We start from the raw sequence: 14002 nt of genomic DNA, 5'->3' as shown, positions 1-14002 counted from the left end.
TTTAAAAGTTCTGCCTTCTTTTCCTAGAGGTAGCTGCATAGCAAGTCTGCTCTCTTGTGCTGAACATTCAGATAGATGCAGTACTGCAAGATCTGGAAGCTCCATTTCCCACTGACTGGGAAATGGGTTACAAGGGATCCACTGGGACTGACAGGGTCACAAGGGGATCAAGCAGTAGTGCAGCCACACCAGCAAGGAGCTTACGAGAATGGCCCAAGGAGCCACACTGGACAGCCAGACTGTAGTTCAGGAGTCTCTATATAGTTTTATTGCACCTACAGACAGGTATCAAACCAAATCCGAGTTCAGCTTTCCCAAGTCTCCATCCCCGACAAACCAGAGAGGATAAGACGTGTATTTGTCAGCCCGGAAGAGCTGTGCTTTGCAGCAAAGGGAGAGACTGTCTTCCTCGAGAATCTTGCTCCTAGCACAGGGAAATGGCACAGGATCCCAGCCCAGGCTCCCAAGCCTGAACTGTAAAAACAAACACGCTTCCTTTGTTTAAACAGAGTCCCGGCGAGCCTTGCCCCGAGCTCGCCAGCCTGCCAGCGACAGCCTCCGCAGGTACTGCAGCCATCCGGGGTCACGCTCGCTCTTGCAACACCACGCCTGGAAGACTGAAGGAAGAACACTGCAAGAACCAAGCTGGTAATAACCTCAGCATTTCTGGTGTCAGGCTCCAGGGAATTCAGTAGAGCCAACACATCTGGCAGCCATTTTGAGGAGGAGTGCAGGGTTTCAGAGGCCTCCGTGTTCCAGGCGCTCCAGAAGCACAGTGCTCTGCATATACGCAGTAACATACCTGCAGCTTATGTTTCTCATTTCCTGGAGGACTTGGATGAACAAGGGATCAGGCTCTAGATGAGAGCACCAAAGCCTCCACTACTGGCTGCTTCACACAGAGCCTCAAATGCTTGGCTGAAGCTGTAACTCCCCCCTGCCCCAAACTAATCTTTTGCTGACAGAAGCAGGGAAGGGGGGTAGAAGGAGGAGAGTAACAAATGATCCCCGTGTGCTTGCTGCAGCATAAATCCATGTTGAATCCTAAGGTGGATCCTGCAATAGCTCAGGTTTTACTCCTGTTAGAAACCGAGCTCTTAGATCTGCAGCTGGAGCCAAGTACGGATTCATCTGGCCCATTCCCCTCTCCCTTCCCAGCGCCCGAGGGGAAGAAAACCCACAGACTTTGATTTGTTCCTAGCGAATTTTTACCCTCTGAAGCTCCCGACGAGCGTGCCTGAACTGCTGGGAACACGTCTGCCCCATCCCGCCGCGTGCGGCGTGCCAGGGATCCATGCGCTGCCAGATGCCTCCGGTTATTTGTTTTAACTGTTACCTCAATCTTACGCATTTTACAATGAAACAATTAATACCACGGTGAACCTTGAGAGATGCCTGGAAGAGTCAGAACAGGTTTCTTCTCAAATGTGGATGTTATTGTCCCATTTGTTGTGTTTGAACTATCTGTTCCACAACCATGAAATCCTACGTACGCGGTACTATTAAAGAAGCATTTTAATGAATGCTGCTACCCAAAGGCCTGTGGAAGGAGGGGAAAGATTTGTTTCAGACCAGCAGCAAGGTTTTAGCGCTCAGACAAGCCTCCTGAGGTTTTCTGCTCACTGTCAGGGCCTAGCTGCTATGGCAAGTGTATTAAAAGACTGATTCTGCCTCTCCTGGTTAATGAACTGTTCATCAAGGCAGCTCGCCGTGCTAACAAAGACTGATGAAGGCTGCTCCTGCACTGCTGGCCTCGCAGCAAGCACAGAGCATTGCCTGGGTCTCAGCAGAAAGCCAGGGAAGCGGTAAAGAATGCTGTTTTAATTGACTAGGTATGACCACATTCTTCAACCTTTTACTGTAAGCATAAAAGAAACTGAGTTTTAAATCTGAAAAAGATACTTGATCTTCATAAGCAAGGTAAGAATTAGCACTTTGGCAGGAGCACCACGGCCCTTTTCTCTCTATCTTTCATAGGTTCATTAGCATGCACAGCTCCAGCCGTCAGTGTTTGCTGCCAACAGGACCTGGAATTGTACAGCACCAACTTTATCTTCGGTTACAACACATCTCCTTTCAACTACACACCAGTCAGTTGTGCTTTTCGGTACAATTTCGCTAAACCTTCATTTCAGAAAGTTCCCCCTTCTGTCATCACAGGCAATACTGGTGCCCAGGGCTGTTTTATCTGAAAGGTTTGATGTGACCCAAATCAAATCTGCTCAGCAGAACATGTTTCTGGATTTAAGACAAAGACAGCCCTGAAAAACACACGCTGACTTAAAAACACCTGGAAGATCAACTCATACAAAGCCTCTGAAAACTAAAGATGTTTATCACTGCCTAGTCAAAACCCCTACAATGACACGGAGTCACTTGCCATAATACCAGCCTCATGGCTTTTTCTAAATAAGTTTAGTATCTTCTGAAATTCATATCAGATGTGTTGTCAAGCACTGCTCTGCCATCGTCAGGACGCTATGCAAATCCTCCCTTAAATAAAATTTAAATGGCTATGATGAAATAAAAAAATCTTCAAGAGCATATTAGGAGTTTTTATCAAGCAAATGATAGCATGAAGCCACTTAGCTTTTCAATTTCACACTCTGGAGCTCTCATACATCAGATGCCTGTTGTTAGTCTAAATCCCATAATTACTCCTCACTTTGCTGACCTCAATAAATAGGTAAACAAATGCTCCAAGGAATGGCACCTTCTCCAATACAAACTGGGCCGCAGCTCTCAAAGGAACCAGTTATAAGCAGACCTGAGGTTATTTACACACAGCATTCCAGGCCATCTTGCGTCAAAGGCACGCTGACACTACGGAAAGCATGCTCTGGACCCACCAGGATACAGCCAGCTACCAGCTGGGATAATGGTGGCAAGAAAACAAACCAGTGTCTGGTGAAGCTTTCTTCAATAACTTCTCTTTCATGTCAGTTGTTTTCAACAATCGGACTTAAATATTTTTTTCTGTGTGTGTGGAAAATAGTGACCCTATGAAAATATGCAGGCAAACACATTTTTCCTTCTCAGAAAACTTTTCATTTACTTACCAAGACTCAATGACAGGCTGATAATGAAGGATGCTGGTTATGTTTGCCAGTTAAAGGAAGAAAGCTTTCAGCTCTTCTCTTGGACTCCTATTTATCCCTATGATGGATAGAGCTACAGCTGTTCTACCAGCTTCATAAAGAACAAGGCTCCCTGGCTTCCTACAGCAGGGCCTCAATGGCAGCTAAAACAAACCAGGAAACCAACCTCACTGTCAGTGCATTACAAGAGCCCCATTGAGAAACAGGGAAAGTTGCATCATTTACAAATTCAGCTCTTTGGAACATTTCTACTGCGCCCAAGTTACACATTTCTGCTCACAGCTGCTCCAAAACCCGGCTGGAGGAGGACACCTGGAACCCAGCGCCACGAGCCTCTAACTTAAACAGAATAAAACCACACCAAACAAGCCAACAGCTGCAGCTCCCTTTGAGTTCCTCCCCACTGCAACTCCCTTACCTTCCTCCTGTACTCTTCGATCAATGCAGAGCTTACTCTTTTCTGAAGACAAAAGTCAGACTTCAATTACCTCAAACATGGTTAATAGGAACACTGTCAGATCTCTCCTCTCTTCCACTAGTGTCAGGATTATTCCTTAGTGCAAATTATTCAGCGAAGTCTCCAAGTTCTGCTCGTTGACATAGATAAGTCATGACACTCAGCTGTATGAGGAACAATCTTCCTGAAGAAGCCAAAGATTTCTCAAGCACCAATGCAGAGACCAAACTTCAGATAAACCTGGCATAATTTTTGTTCTTTACAGACCTCTAAGTGTGACCTGATCACATTAAAAGTAACAGAGTTTCAGGAACTTTCTGGTCTCAATTAGGCTCACATATTTTATAAGTTATACCTATTTGAAGCCAGCAGTGCAACTCACGTTAAACACAGAGCACCAGCCACTATACTTCTACCTGTGGTGCAACAAGTCCTGAGGGAACCAGTGAAAAAAGCTTGACAGCAGCCAGCACGACTTTGTTTACACTGAAGTGAACTTGAGCATGCATATAAAAAGTTCTAAATTAGTAACATCCAGCAAGGAGACCTGGACACCACCAAACAGGTCAGAACATGATTATTTTGGCTGCCACTATGCAAGGAAGGGAACAGAAATGACTGTTTCACAGGTCACCAATTATCCCATCATCTGGAACACTGCATCTGCTTAGCATGCATCTTTCCAACAGCATGGCCAGAGCTGGAAATAAGGGTTCAGCAACAGACAGAGAACAGAAGCAGGATTAAAACACCATTATATGGGCAGACAGAAACAAGATGCATGCAAGGAAAAAATAAAGGTACACTAACACAATCCGTCTACATGATGCTATAAGAGTGGAGGAAGACTTGAGCTCTTAAAAGTTTAAGAAGCAGCATTGCTGGCTATTCCAGACACCAAAATTTCATTCACTGTTTGCTTATTTCTGCCTTCCATACCAGCCAGTATTCAACACTGCAAGGGCTTGGCCAGCAGTTCCAGCCTCTGGCAGCAGTACTACCATGTTCCTAAGAACCAGGTACCATTTCACAAGCGTGCCGTGAATTTTGGGAGTATTCTGTAAATTTCAAAGCCAGTGGACTTATTTACTTGCATCCTTCATCAAATCGCTCCTGCTACCCTCATCCTGGGAAGAGAAAGTACAACCTCATGGAAGCAGGTGTAATCTACCTTACCTCAGCTCCCTTCCTACCTTCACTGGGGGTCCCGCCTCCTCCCTGTGCCCTCATGCGCAGACAATCCTGAGGTTCATGGGGAATCAGAAAAGTTTCCTCCAAAGGCATGAAGTAGAACTTTTTTGCCTCCAACCTGACAAGCAGGAGAGTCCAATAAACTGGATAAGCTGCATGTAAACATGTGATCACCTGATGTAATTAGTTACTTCTATTTATAGAAAGAACCTGACCATTCCCTAGACAACCCGTTAGTTATTACCCTCACTAACAGCTGACAAAAAATTAAAGGAAGTATTGTTTTTTAAGGTAATCAATTTCCACACATATATAAAAACAAATACACATATAAAAAAATTAATACTCATTAAAAAAGTGTATAATACCACCTGTACTGCAGTGAGGGGGTTTTGATTATTATTTTTTAATTAGTTTGATATTTGAGACATATCTGCTTAGGGAACCATCCAGCTTTGTATCTACAAGCAGAAATCATGGAAGTCTATAGGAAGAATTGTTGACTTTGAAAAATGTGGGTCAGACACAGAAATTCAGACATTCTGCACATCCTGACTCCTGTTTCTTTCCGAGGCATCACTCATGCCTGTGCTGCAGACAATAGTAACAATAGCCTGAATTCAATGTCCAGGTTCATTATTAAGTGTTCAGATCTTTACAGCACCATCTTCTTAACAGATTAGAAGTCATCTTCTCAAAGCAGGATGACACATAGGGCAGCATCAGGGAAAAGAAAGAAGGCTGAGGAACAACACAGCCCTGTTGAGAATCACTTCATCCAATTTTGTCTTTAAAGAACAATAAATGAAGAGACATCTCTGGTGGGAAAATATAATCAAAACACAGGTCTGAGAGGTTTCTGAGAAGTGAACACATTCAGCATGGCTGGGGCTGAATGTGTTCAAAGGAGACAGGGGTGAAAGGACAGAAGCAATAAGGTGGAAAAAAGGAAAGCAGCACATCAGAAGAGGATGAAGGACAGACCCATAAAAGCAAAAGCATGAATTTGTCTTCACACAGGCACAAGTGAAGTGTAATTCTGACATCTACATGTGGACTAGGCTTTCCCAAGAACACTGGGGAAGAGAGAAAAAAGAGCAGAGACAGAAATATCCACCAAAAAAAAAGCCTTAGAGCAGGGTATACATTCTTTTCTGCCTTTTCCAGATCACCTTCATATCTTGCTCCTGTTGCTATTCTAGACGGAGATCACTGGGAAGTTCACATGATGCCGTGCCCAAAGTCAGAGGCTATACAGGCAGGTGTTTCACACCAATCACTAGCGCTTGCCAGAAATTCAGCATGGGGTTTTCAGCTTGCTAAATTGTATCCTCAGGCCACTGCTTTCTGCAGGGTTCAAAGTCGGTAATCTCCAGCTCCATCTAGTTTGCTTCAAGTGACTCGTGCAGAGCACACGTCAGCAGAAATGGGTTAGAGTTGGGTTCAGGCGCTCGATTCCCCCCAGCTGGCCGAGATGCTCTTTGCCTTTTGTGCTCGAGATCTGATACATCAACAGGAACAATGATTTATACACATTTTTTTTTCCTTCATTTTTGGCTATAGGGAGCATTTACTCCATACCCTAAAAAGGTATGTGAGTGCATTACAACCGGTATCTGTCAACCCCTTTATTAAAGGGAAGCTACAACACTATTTTTACTCAGCTTACAGAGTTACTGGATACTGCAGCATTCCTTCGAGGAAGCTGGGCAGACATCTAGCGAGCAACAGAGTTGGACACAGCATAGATCGATTACTATAAGAAGGAAAAGCCAACTCTGACAATTTGTGTCACAAAAATCACAAGTTTAGCCAGTAACCTGACGTGGCAAGACGTTTTTGCCTACACGTACTTCTTTCATACCCTTGTAACAAAGCCATGTTATATCCCCACATACATTTGCATTTTCACAAGTCCAAGCTTACTTCCTGACTGATTTAAAAAAAAAACAAAATAGGTACATCCCTCTCACATGATTTATATTCCAACAGACAGCACTCCCTAAATAATCAGACTGTTATACTTGCTTTTAGGGAGATGCACCTCTTTCCTAGTCCGGAAGTAAATGTTCCCTTTCTTCACAGTAGATTCCTGCTATTTGCTACTGACTCAAGTATTAAGGGCTCCAGAGCACAGGAAAAACTCAAGAACCTGACACATACCAGTGAGTCAGTCTAGCAACAAAAACACTTTAATATCCACTGGTGTGGGTCAATAAACGGAAGAATCGATGTTAGTGTTGAAAAACTTTCAGCATCAAATCTCGAATTGACTCAGTCTGTCCTACATAAAGACACGCAGGAGCCCTGCCCTCCTGCAGGTGCTCCCCACACCACAACAACGGCACCTACAACCCAAAAAGGTCCGTTTTAGGGGGGAAATGCATGTTTAGCCCAAATTCTTGCTATAAATACGCAGTTCTGTCACTGACAACTGTACAGGGGCACTCCCCACCCAGGATGTCCTTCACACCCGTGGTAAGAGAAGTACAGCCGGATGTCAGGCGTGCCAATCATCTCTGCTTCCCTTTTACTACCCCACCTAAAACAACACTGAGAAATGGAGAAAGAGGGAAGAATTATGGGAGTCCTCCCATTCCCAACTATTATATGATGGGAGTCCTCCCATTCCCAACTATCAGATCTGCTGGCGGCTGTACAGTCTTAACAACACAGAGCTTGTATGTGATAAAAAGACAGAAGGCGAGCTAAAAGAAGGTGAATATATTTACAAGATAATTCCAAGATCTCCATAACAAACAGTCATTAGCAGATTAGTATTATGAATCTAATCCAATTAAGAATTTCCTTTGCAAATGCCTGGAGGAGCTGGAATTCCTCTGGGAAGACCTTTCCGTGTTGTGAAAGGCTCCCATGAGTCATGCCTGCAGGCTGACATACCAGGAAAGACCAGCTCTGGAGCAGCAGGAACAAAGCAATGAACCCTACCTCAAGCAAGCTGCTGCATCCTCCTAATCCTGAGGAGTCAACTCAGACATGGACCCGTAGCAGCACAAAAAAAAAAAAAAAAGACTTTTTCAGTTCCACAAGTCCTGGTCAACATAAAATTGGCACTTTCCCAAGCCAAGGGACAAAACAATGGAGAACTTTCCTTATTCAGTCTTGTACTGTGCCCTTTAAAACAGCTCCAGATCAATGCAGGTGTTTGACGTAACACCAGCCCAGGCAGCAGCCATGTCTGAAGGCAAAGCTGAAATGAAGCAGTTAAACACCACCCTCCTCAACTTTGAATCCTCAACTTTAGAATCCCAATGTGTGTCTTCTACCACTCCACAGTGATGTTGGGAATGGCAGCAGGGATCCACGGCTCAGTCCGAATGCCCAACTCCTGCTCACACTCAGTTTAACGCAAGCAACATCCACGCACACGGGTGAGAATAGTGGTTTGCAAATCCCCAAAATCACGAGTTCATCAAATTATTACCGTGAACGGTTTTCTGGTGCCCTCAGCTCAAGTCCATAAGATTTGGGCTGACCTTATCTGCCTTTGCATCGGGAGATTTAGGACAAAATAAGGAGAGTGAAAAATCTCATTGGCACAACTTTGCAGAGCAGAGCTGCCAAGACCGATCATGTTACCACATCTGCAGGCGCACGCGTAGTGACCCTCTGTGCAATCGCTTCCTTCTGCCTTAGGATCCTACTCTGGTCCCACCGCTACCAAAATATGAGACCAGAGATACATAAAAACAAAAAGTTGGTGGTTTGTTTTTTTTTAAAGCACATACTTAAACCAACATTGTTTTAACAAAGTATCAGTTAAGATAGATACATTTAAATGACTACTGGGAACAGAACAGCTTACTCTGACCTTCAAAAGCAATTATATAAACGCTAAAGTAGGGTTTTGCCAGTCATTTACTGTAAAAAAAACCCCAAACAAACAGAAAGCCTCATAATAAAAACTTTCTGCACTTAAACTACGAGCTTTTCTGAAGCTGTTACGTAATTCGATGTACTGAAAGCCTGCTCCTAGTCACTATTAGGCATGAAGTTCACCTCTCCAGCACCTTCACGGACATCCTGCTACTCCTTGAAGCAGGAGATGTTTCAGACCACTCCGAGATTCACCTGAACCCCCTGAGGCAGTCCAAGATGACCATTAAGAGAAGGATTAGCTGAGACAATAGACAAGCCATTGTTTTGCTCCCCTCACACAGAACAAATATTCATGTGAAAAACCAAAGCCAGACCAAATGCCAAAGATAAAGCAGAACACGAACAAGGTGGGGAAAGAGTTATCAGATGTCCTACCAGCCAAACACAACTTTTTTCCATTCTTTGTTAGAAGCACTAAAACAATGTGACTCATAGAAAATATGCAAAACTCCAGTTTAGCTTCCTCTGCTGCTCTTTGCAGCTCTGTTACTCCTGTTCTTCGACACCAGCACTTCGGTGAAGACTGCCAAATCAGAGGGGAAATGAGCCAAACACTGGAAACATAAACACGAGGAGGTGTTGCAGAAGGTTTGACGGAGGCAGCAGGCCCTGGTACGGACGCGGCCTCTCCCAGCGCAGCCGTGGGGTGAACCCAGCAGCTACGAGGAACCTTTTTGCTGGGCAGTGCCACAAAATTGGTACTGTCTGTTTACATAACTGGTCAGCTTTAGGCGACTGAGGTCACTCTGCCAAGCCAGCAGAGCTGCACAGCCAGCGGCGTTGAGATTTACAAGAGGGACTTGAACCGCAGCATTCAGAGAGGTTGGCGCTTTTGGGCTCCTCCAACCAGAAACCCGGGCAGGGAGACTTTCAAAAAAATAAAAAGAAAGAAAAGAAAAAAAAACCAAACACAAAACTGTTCTGTGTTGGTTCTCCCTCCTGTTGTCACTCCCCTCCCCCAACTTGTTAACTAAACTTTTCCTCTCCCGGGGATCTTTCTAATCCTTCAGCGAAGCCGTAATGAATTTGCAACATCAGTCACTTTGCAAACCCGCTTCAACGTGAATCAAGTTTACTACAAGCTCAAGAAAACACAGGGAATTCTAACAATCGCATAGCCAGGAGGAGGATATAAATGGGAAAGAATAGAAGTACTACTGGAAAATTCGTTTTCAATCATGTAAAGAAGGAGCGTGCACCATCCCCAGGGGCCTGGGCTAAGGCAGAACATCAGGATGGAAATACACACTAAGCCATTACCCAAAGCAGCAGATTATGGGCAAACAGCAGAACCAACCGTCGACTCCAGAGCCAAAGATCCCACGTTCTGTTTCCAACAACTATTAAGAACCCAAAAAACCTCTCTCTGTAAATTCAAACCTGAAGAGAGTCATCTGACTGTGATAATAATCCAAGTATGTTGAAACTAAGTATCTGGAAGGGATTTTACACTTCCCAGTATCCCTCCCTCCACGTCAGTTTATCTGCAGCCAGGGTGGGAACCCTCCCGACCCATGCATTCTCACAGTACCTGTAGCAGCTTTATCCTGAACTACTGATTACAAAACAGAGTTGTGGGAAGAGCTGACACCCCAACAGATGAATTGGGAAGTCACTTCCACCCACATTAATTCAGGAGAGCAGTCCTTCCACAGTGTATCAACAAAACTTGCTATTTACCATCAGAGCTGTGTAATACTACCAGACTCGGAAAGTTTTGGGAGTTTTGGCCAAGTGCCCTCTGTTTTCCACAGAAGACAATAGGTTTAGGTACTAAACTGAAGTTAAGGCAAACTGCTGAAATTTGAGGGCCACGCACTTACCTAACAAAGTCAACTTACTTGCTACAGGTCTAAATGACGTGACATAGAAGAACTTTCTCTATGCAGGAAGGAGCAAAACTACCTCCTGGGCCACTGAGCTGGGCCAATCACACCCCTGTTACCCCTTTTCTTTTATAATATGGCCTCTCCTATACAGCTTTAATCAACTGATTACCAATCCTAGACCAATTAAGAGCTGCTTTTTTGTATTCTTTTATGCCATACTGATAATAAATGCAACCTGGTACTAAAGCTTACAAAAAATATTTAAAGAACAGGTAAGCTGTCAACACAAATCAGTTAGTGTGCTCCAGCACTGCTATTCAAATGACTTAAATCAAGTCTTGCATTACAGCTGCTATTCTTTAACTAAAAAAAGGAGGCAGAAAGGAAATTGCAAGTGTTGCCTTTATGCCTGAGTTTATATCCAGAACGGAAGTTTACTTTAAGCAAGATGTAGGAGGTAAAGAGAAGAAAACACAAAAACAAAACCAGAGCATCCCTTTGAGACGACCTGGGTCACCTGAAGGCCATGGCTGAGGGTTGGACGGAGGTCCAGAGGGAAGGAGGTAGAACCAAGCTCAAGCTGGAGGCCTTTAAGTGAAGCCTTTCCACACTGTGCCACCTCCCACAGCAGGGTCTGGGCTACTGTTGAAAGGACTGCCTGAGAGACACCCCAGGAAAGGTAACAAACAGAATTGCCTCTTTCATTTCTGTTCTGAACAATGACCAGGTAGCCAACAATACATTTTTTTAAATAATTACAATGTAACTAACTCAGCTACAGCCAAAGCTTTACAGGTATCTGATTTACCTGATTGTTTCCCACTTGCTAACTACAAAAAACTCGCCAAATTAAGCCATGAAATTCAGCCATGCACAAAGTGGTCTCACTTATGGTCAGGTTTAACCAGGACTCAGAGTCACTCTACAGCCTTAATCACACCTCCTCTACCTCCAAAGTGAAGTTTGAGCCATCGCTCCAGCCTCACTAAGAGAAGGCTTGGGATGTGTCAACCATGCCCGGCAGAAGAATAAAACCACCCTTAAATTAAAGCTCATCAAAAACACTGGGCAAAAAACAATGATAATTAGTATCCTCCTAGTAAATATTAGAGGACCTGCACTACCACCAGTAGCACTTCCTCAGGGTAGGAGGGATGATGTCATGGCTGCACACTACAGCATTGTCGGGTTCGCGCTGCTAACGGGACACTCCCTACAGAACTGTGACCACACATTCAGCTTTCCTGGTATCAGCAACCAGTTTAATAAGTGTTCACAGACCTGCAATTAGCACAGAATGGAGAATAACCATCAAGCAAATGAAAATCAGAAAGAAAGAAAAACCCAACAGAATAAAAAAAAAAAAGCAGAGGAGACAGCTGTAACAGGGTGGCAAACAAAGCTCTAAAGCATGAAAGAGAGAAAGGAATGTGGTTAAAAAATCTTCCCTAAGGAAGAATACTCTGTACGCCCGAGCTCCAGCTGTTTGACTTGCCCTGCTCCCTCCTCCACTCCATTATCCACTCTGGCTGCGCTAATTTAACACAAACTGCCCGCCTGTGTCAACTGTTGAAAGGGGGGGGATTTCGGCAAAGAGGCCTCGGATGCGCCCAGGCTCCGGGTGCAGGGAGGGAGAAACTTTGGGGCGGAAAGTTGAGGCCGCCTTTGGCGGGTCGCTTTGTGCCAAGAGCTCGGGAAGCTGCGAGGGAAAGGCAGCAAGAGACATTCCCGTTGCAGCCTCCACCGCCTCGAGCTCTGCCACCGCCTCCACACGCGCCTCGGCTCCCACCCCGGCACCCGGATTTGCATGCAGAAAGCTCTGCCTTCATCAACAAAGCCACACAACTCCCAGCAAGAGCAACCGACAGCCCCCCCAGCTCACGGCGGACACCCCCATGGATGAGACAGGCAGGTCGGAAGAGTCAGGAGGGACGGGAAAAAAAGGAGGGAAAGGAATAAACCCGGCCAGTGCTAAAGTCTGGAGGCCTGGATTTTCACATGGAAGGTATTTTTCACGTTCGAGATACTGTGGGGAGCGCTGCGAGGGTTTGGGAGTCATATATGCAGCCAAAATGGCGCTGAGAATAAAAATATAATTTAAAGGAAGGTCGCCATATTGTAAACAGTGAGGCAGGGAGACACAGAGACAGCAACCTCCATTATTCCCAGCAGCTGCAGCAGCACGGAAGCGCTGGGAACGTCAGGCCTGGTGCAGAGACGCCACCACCGCCTCTCCCTCTCCAGCCAGGGCCCTCCGGAGGGTCCCCCCCAGGCCAGGCACCCCTGGAAAGGGGTGAGGAGGGGAAGTTACCCGCTGGCGGGGGGGCGGAAGGCCGGGCAGGGGCAGCACCAAGGCAGCCAGGCCGCGCAGGCAGCGGCCTCGCTCCTCCTCCAGGCCTCTCGCCCGCTGCTCAGCACAAAAAGAAAGGAGAGGGACGGACCCCCCCCCAGCCCCACAGAAAGCAGTGAGGGAGGGGTGGGGGGTTCACCTCGGCCGCTGGGGATTAGCCTGGGGGGGAGGATGGACCCAAGTGGGGTTTGCACCTCCTTTTTTGTTCCTGCCTGCTCCGCCCGGCCCCGCGTCCCCCCCTCCCCGAGACCTAACGGGAAGCGGGAGCGGCTGGGAGGGAAGGTGCTCCAGGCAGACCCGGAGGGAGACAGCGCCGAGCCTTACCAGCACTGGAGGTGGAAAGCGGCGGGGCAGTGATCGCAGCACAGCAGATCCCCTCCTTCCTTGCAGCTATCGCAGCTATCGTGGTTAGTGGCCCTGCCACTTCGCCTGGGCTCCTTCTCGGGCCTCCTGCTCTTCTTCTCCCCATCTTCGCTCTTGGGGGGAGCCAGGAGGGCCTGGATTTGCTGCACATGCACACACAACAGACAGAGCGGGCTCTGAGGGGCTGCACCGACCCCGGCCCAGCGCCCTCCTCCCCGTGCCCAGCGCGGAGACAGCAGTCCCGGGCCCGCCGGGGAACACACAGAGCCCCGGCCGAGCCCGCCCCGTGTCCGGCAGGGCCTCTCCGGGGGCCGCCTCCGTCCCTCCGCACTTCCTTGTAAGGCCACGGGGGCTCCGGGGGGGGTCCCTCGCCATCTTGCAGCCCCGCGGCCTCCCCGGCCCAGCCCCGCCGCGCCGCGCCCCGGGCCTCACCTCCATGAGCCCCCCAGAGGTGTCCAGGTCGTAGACGATCGTCTTGGTCTCCATCTTCTCCCACATTCATCCAGCCCGGGAGCGGCCCCGAGAGCCCCCCCCGGGCGAGAGGGAGCGAGGCGGGGGACGCGCGGCGGCCCCTCAGCGGCGGCTCCGCGACGAGGCGGCGGCGGCGGCGTTGTGGGGATGGTGGGGAGGGGGGGAGGGGACGCGGCGCGGCGGGGGCGGGCGGGCGGCGGGGCCTTATCCCACGGGCCGCTGCGGCTTGCGCGCCGTCCTCCTCCTCCTCCAGCCGTGCCCGGGGGCGGCCGCGGAGGGCCCGGCGCCCGCTGCCATGGCCGCGTAGCGGGTGTGGGTGTGCGTGTGAGAGAGGGAGGGAGGG

At 47.6% G+C, this 14002-nt stretch overlaps 1 protein-coding gene across 2 annotated transcripts in view; it reads right to left on the bottom strand.

Annotated features, from left to right (window-relative positions):
* Positions 1-13768, bottom strand: part of PHF12 (PHD finger protein 12) — a 32035-nt gene extending 18267 nt beyond the window's left edge. The window contains exons 1-2 of one of the 2 annotated variants that reach the window (XM_027690998.1): positions 13621-13768; positions 13150-13331 (exon numbers count right to left, since the gene is read on the bottom strand). In XM_027690998.1, coding sequence (XP_027546799.1) covers positions 13150-13331; positions 13621-13686 — 248 coding nt within the window. In that variant the 5' untranslated portion in view covers positions 13687-13768. Of the gene's footprint in view, positions 1-4748; positions 4770-13149; positions 13332-13620 lie in introns of those variants that run through there. The other variant, XM_027690999.1, reaches the window with a different exon arrangement.
* Positions 13769-14002: the final 234 nt, after the last annotated feature.

Source organism: Neopelma chrysocephalum, unplaced genomic scaffold (genome assembly GCF_003984885.1).
Source record: "Neopelma chrysocephalum unplaced genomic scaffold, ASM398488v2 Primary Assembly neopelma1_82, whole genome shotgun sequence".
Taxonomy (NCBI): domain Eukaryota; kingdom Metazoa; phylum Chordata; class Aves; order Passeriformes; family Pipridae; genus Neopelma; species Neopelma chrysocephalum.
Note: the sequence above shows the minus strand (reverse complement) of the source record. Positions and strands in the feature narration are given on the sequence as shown.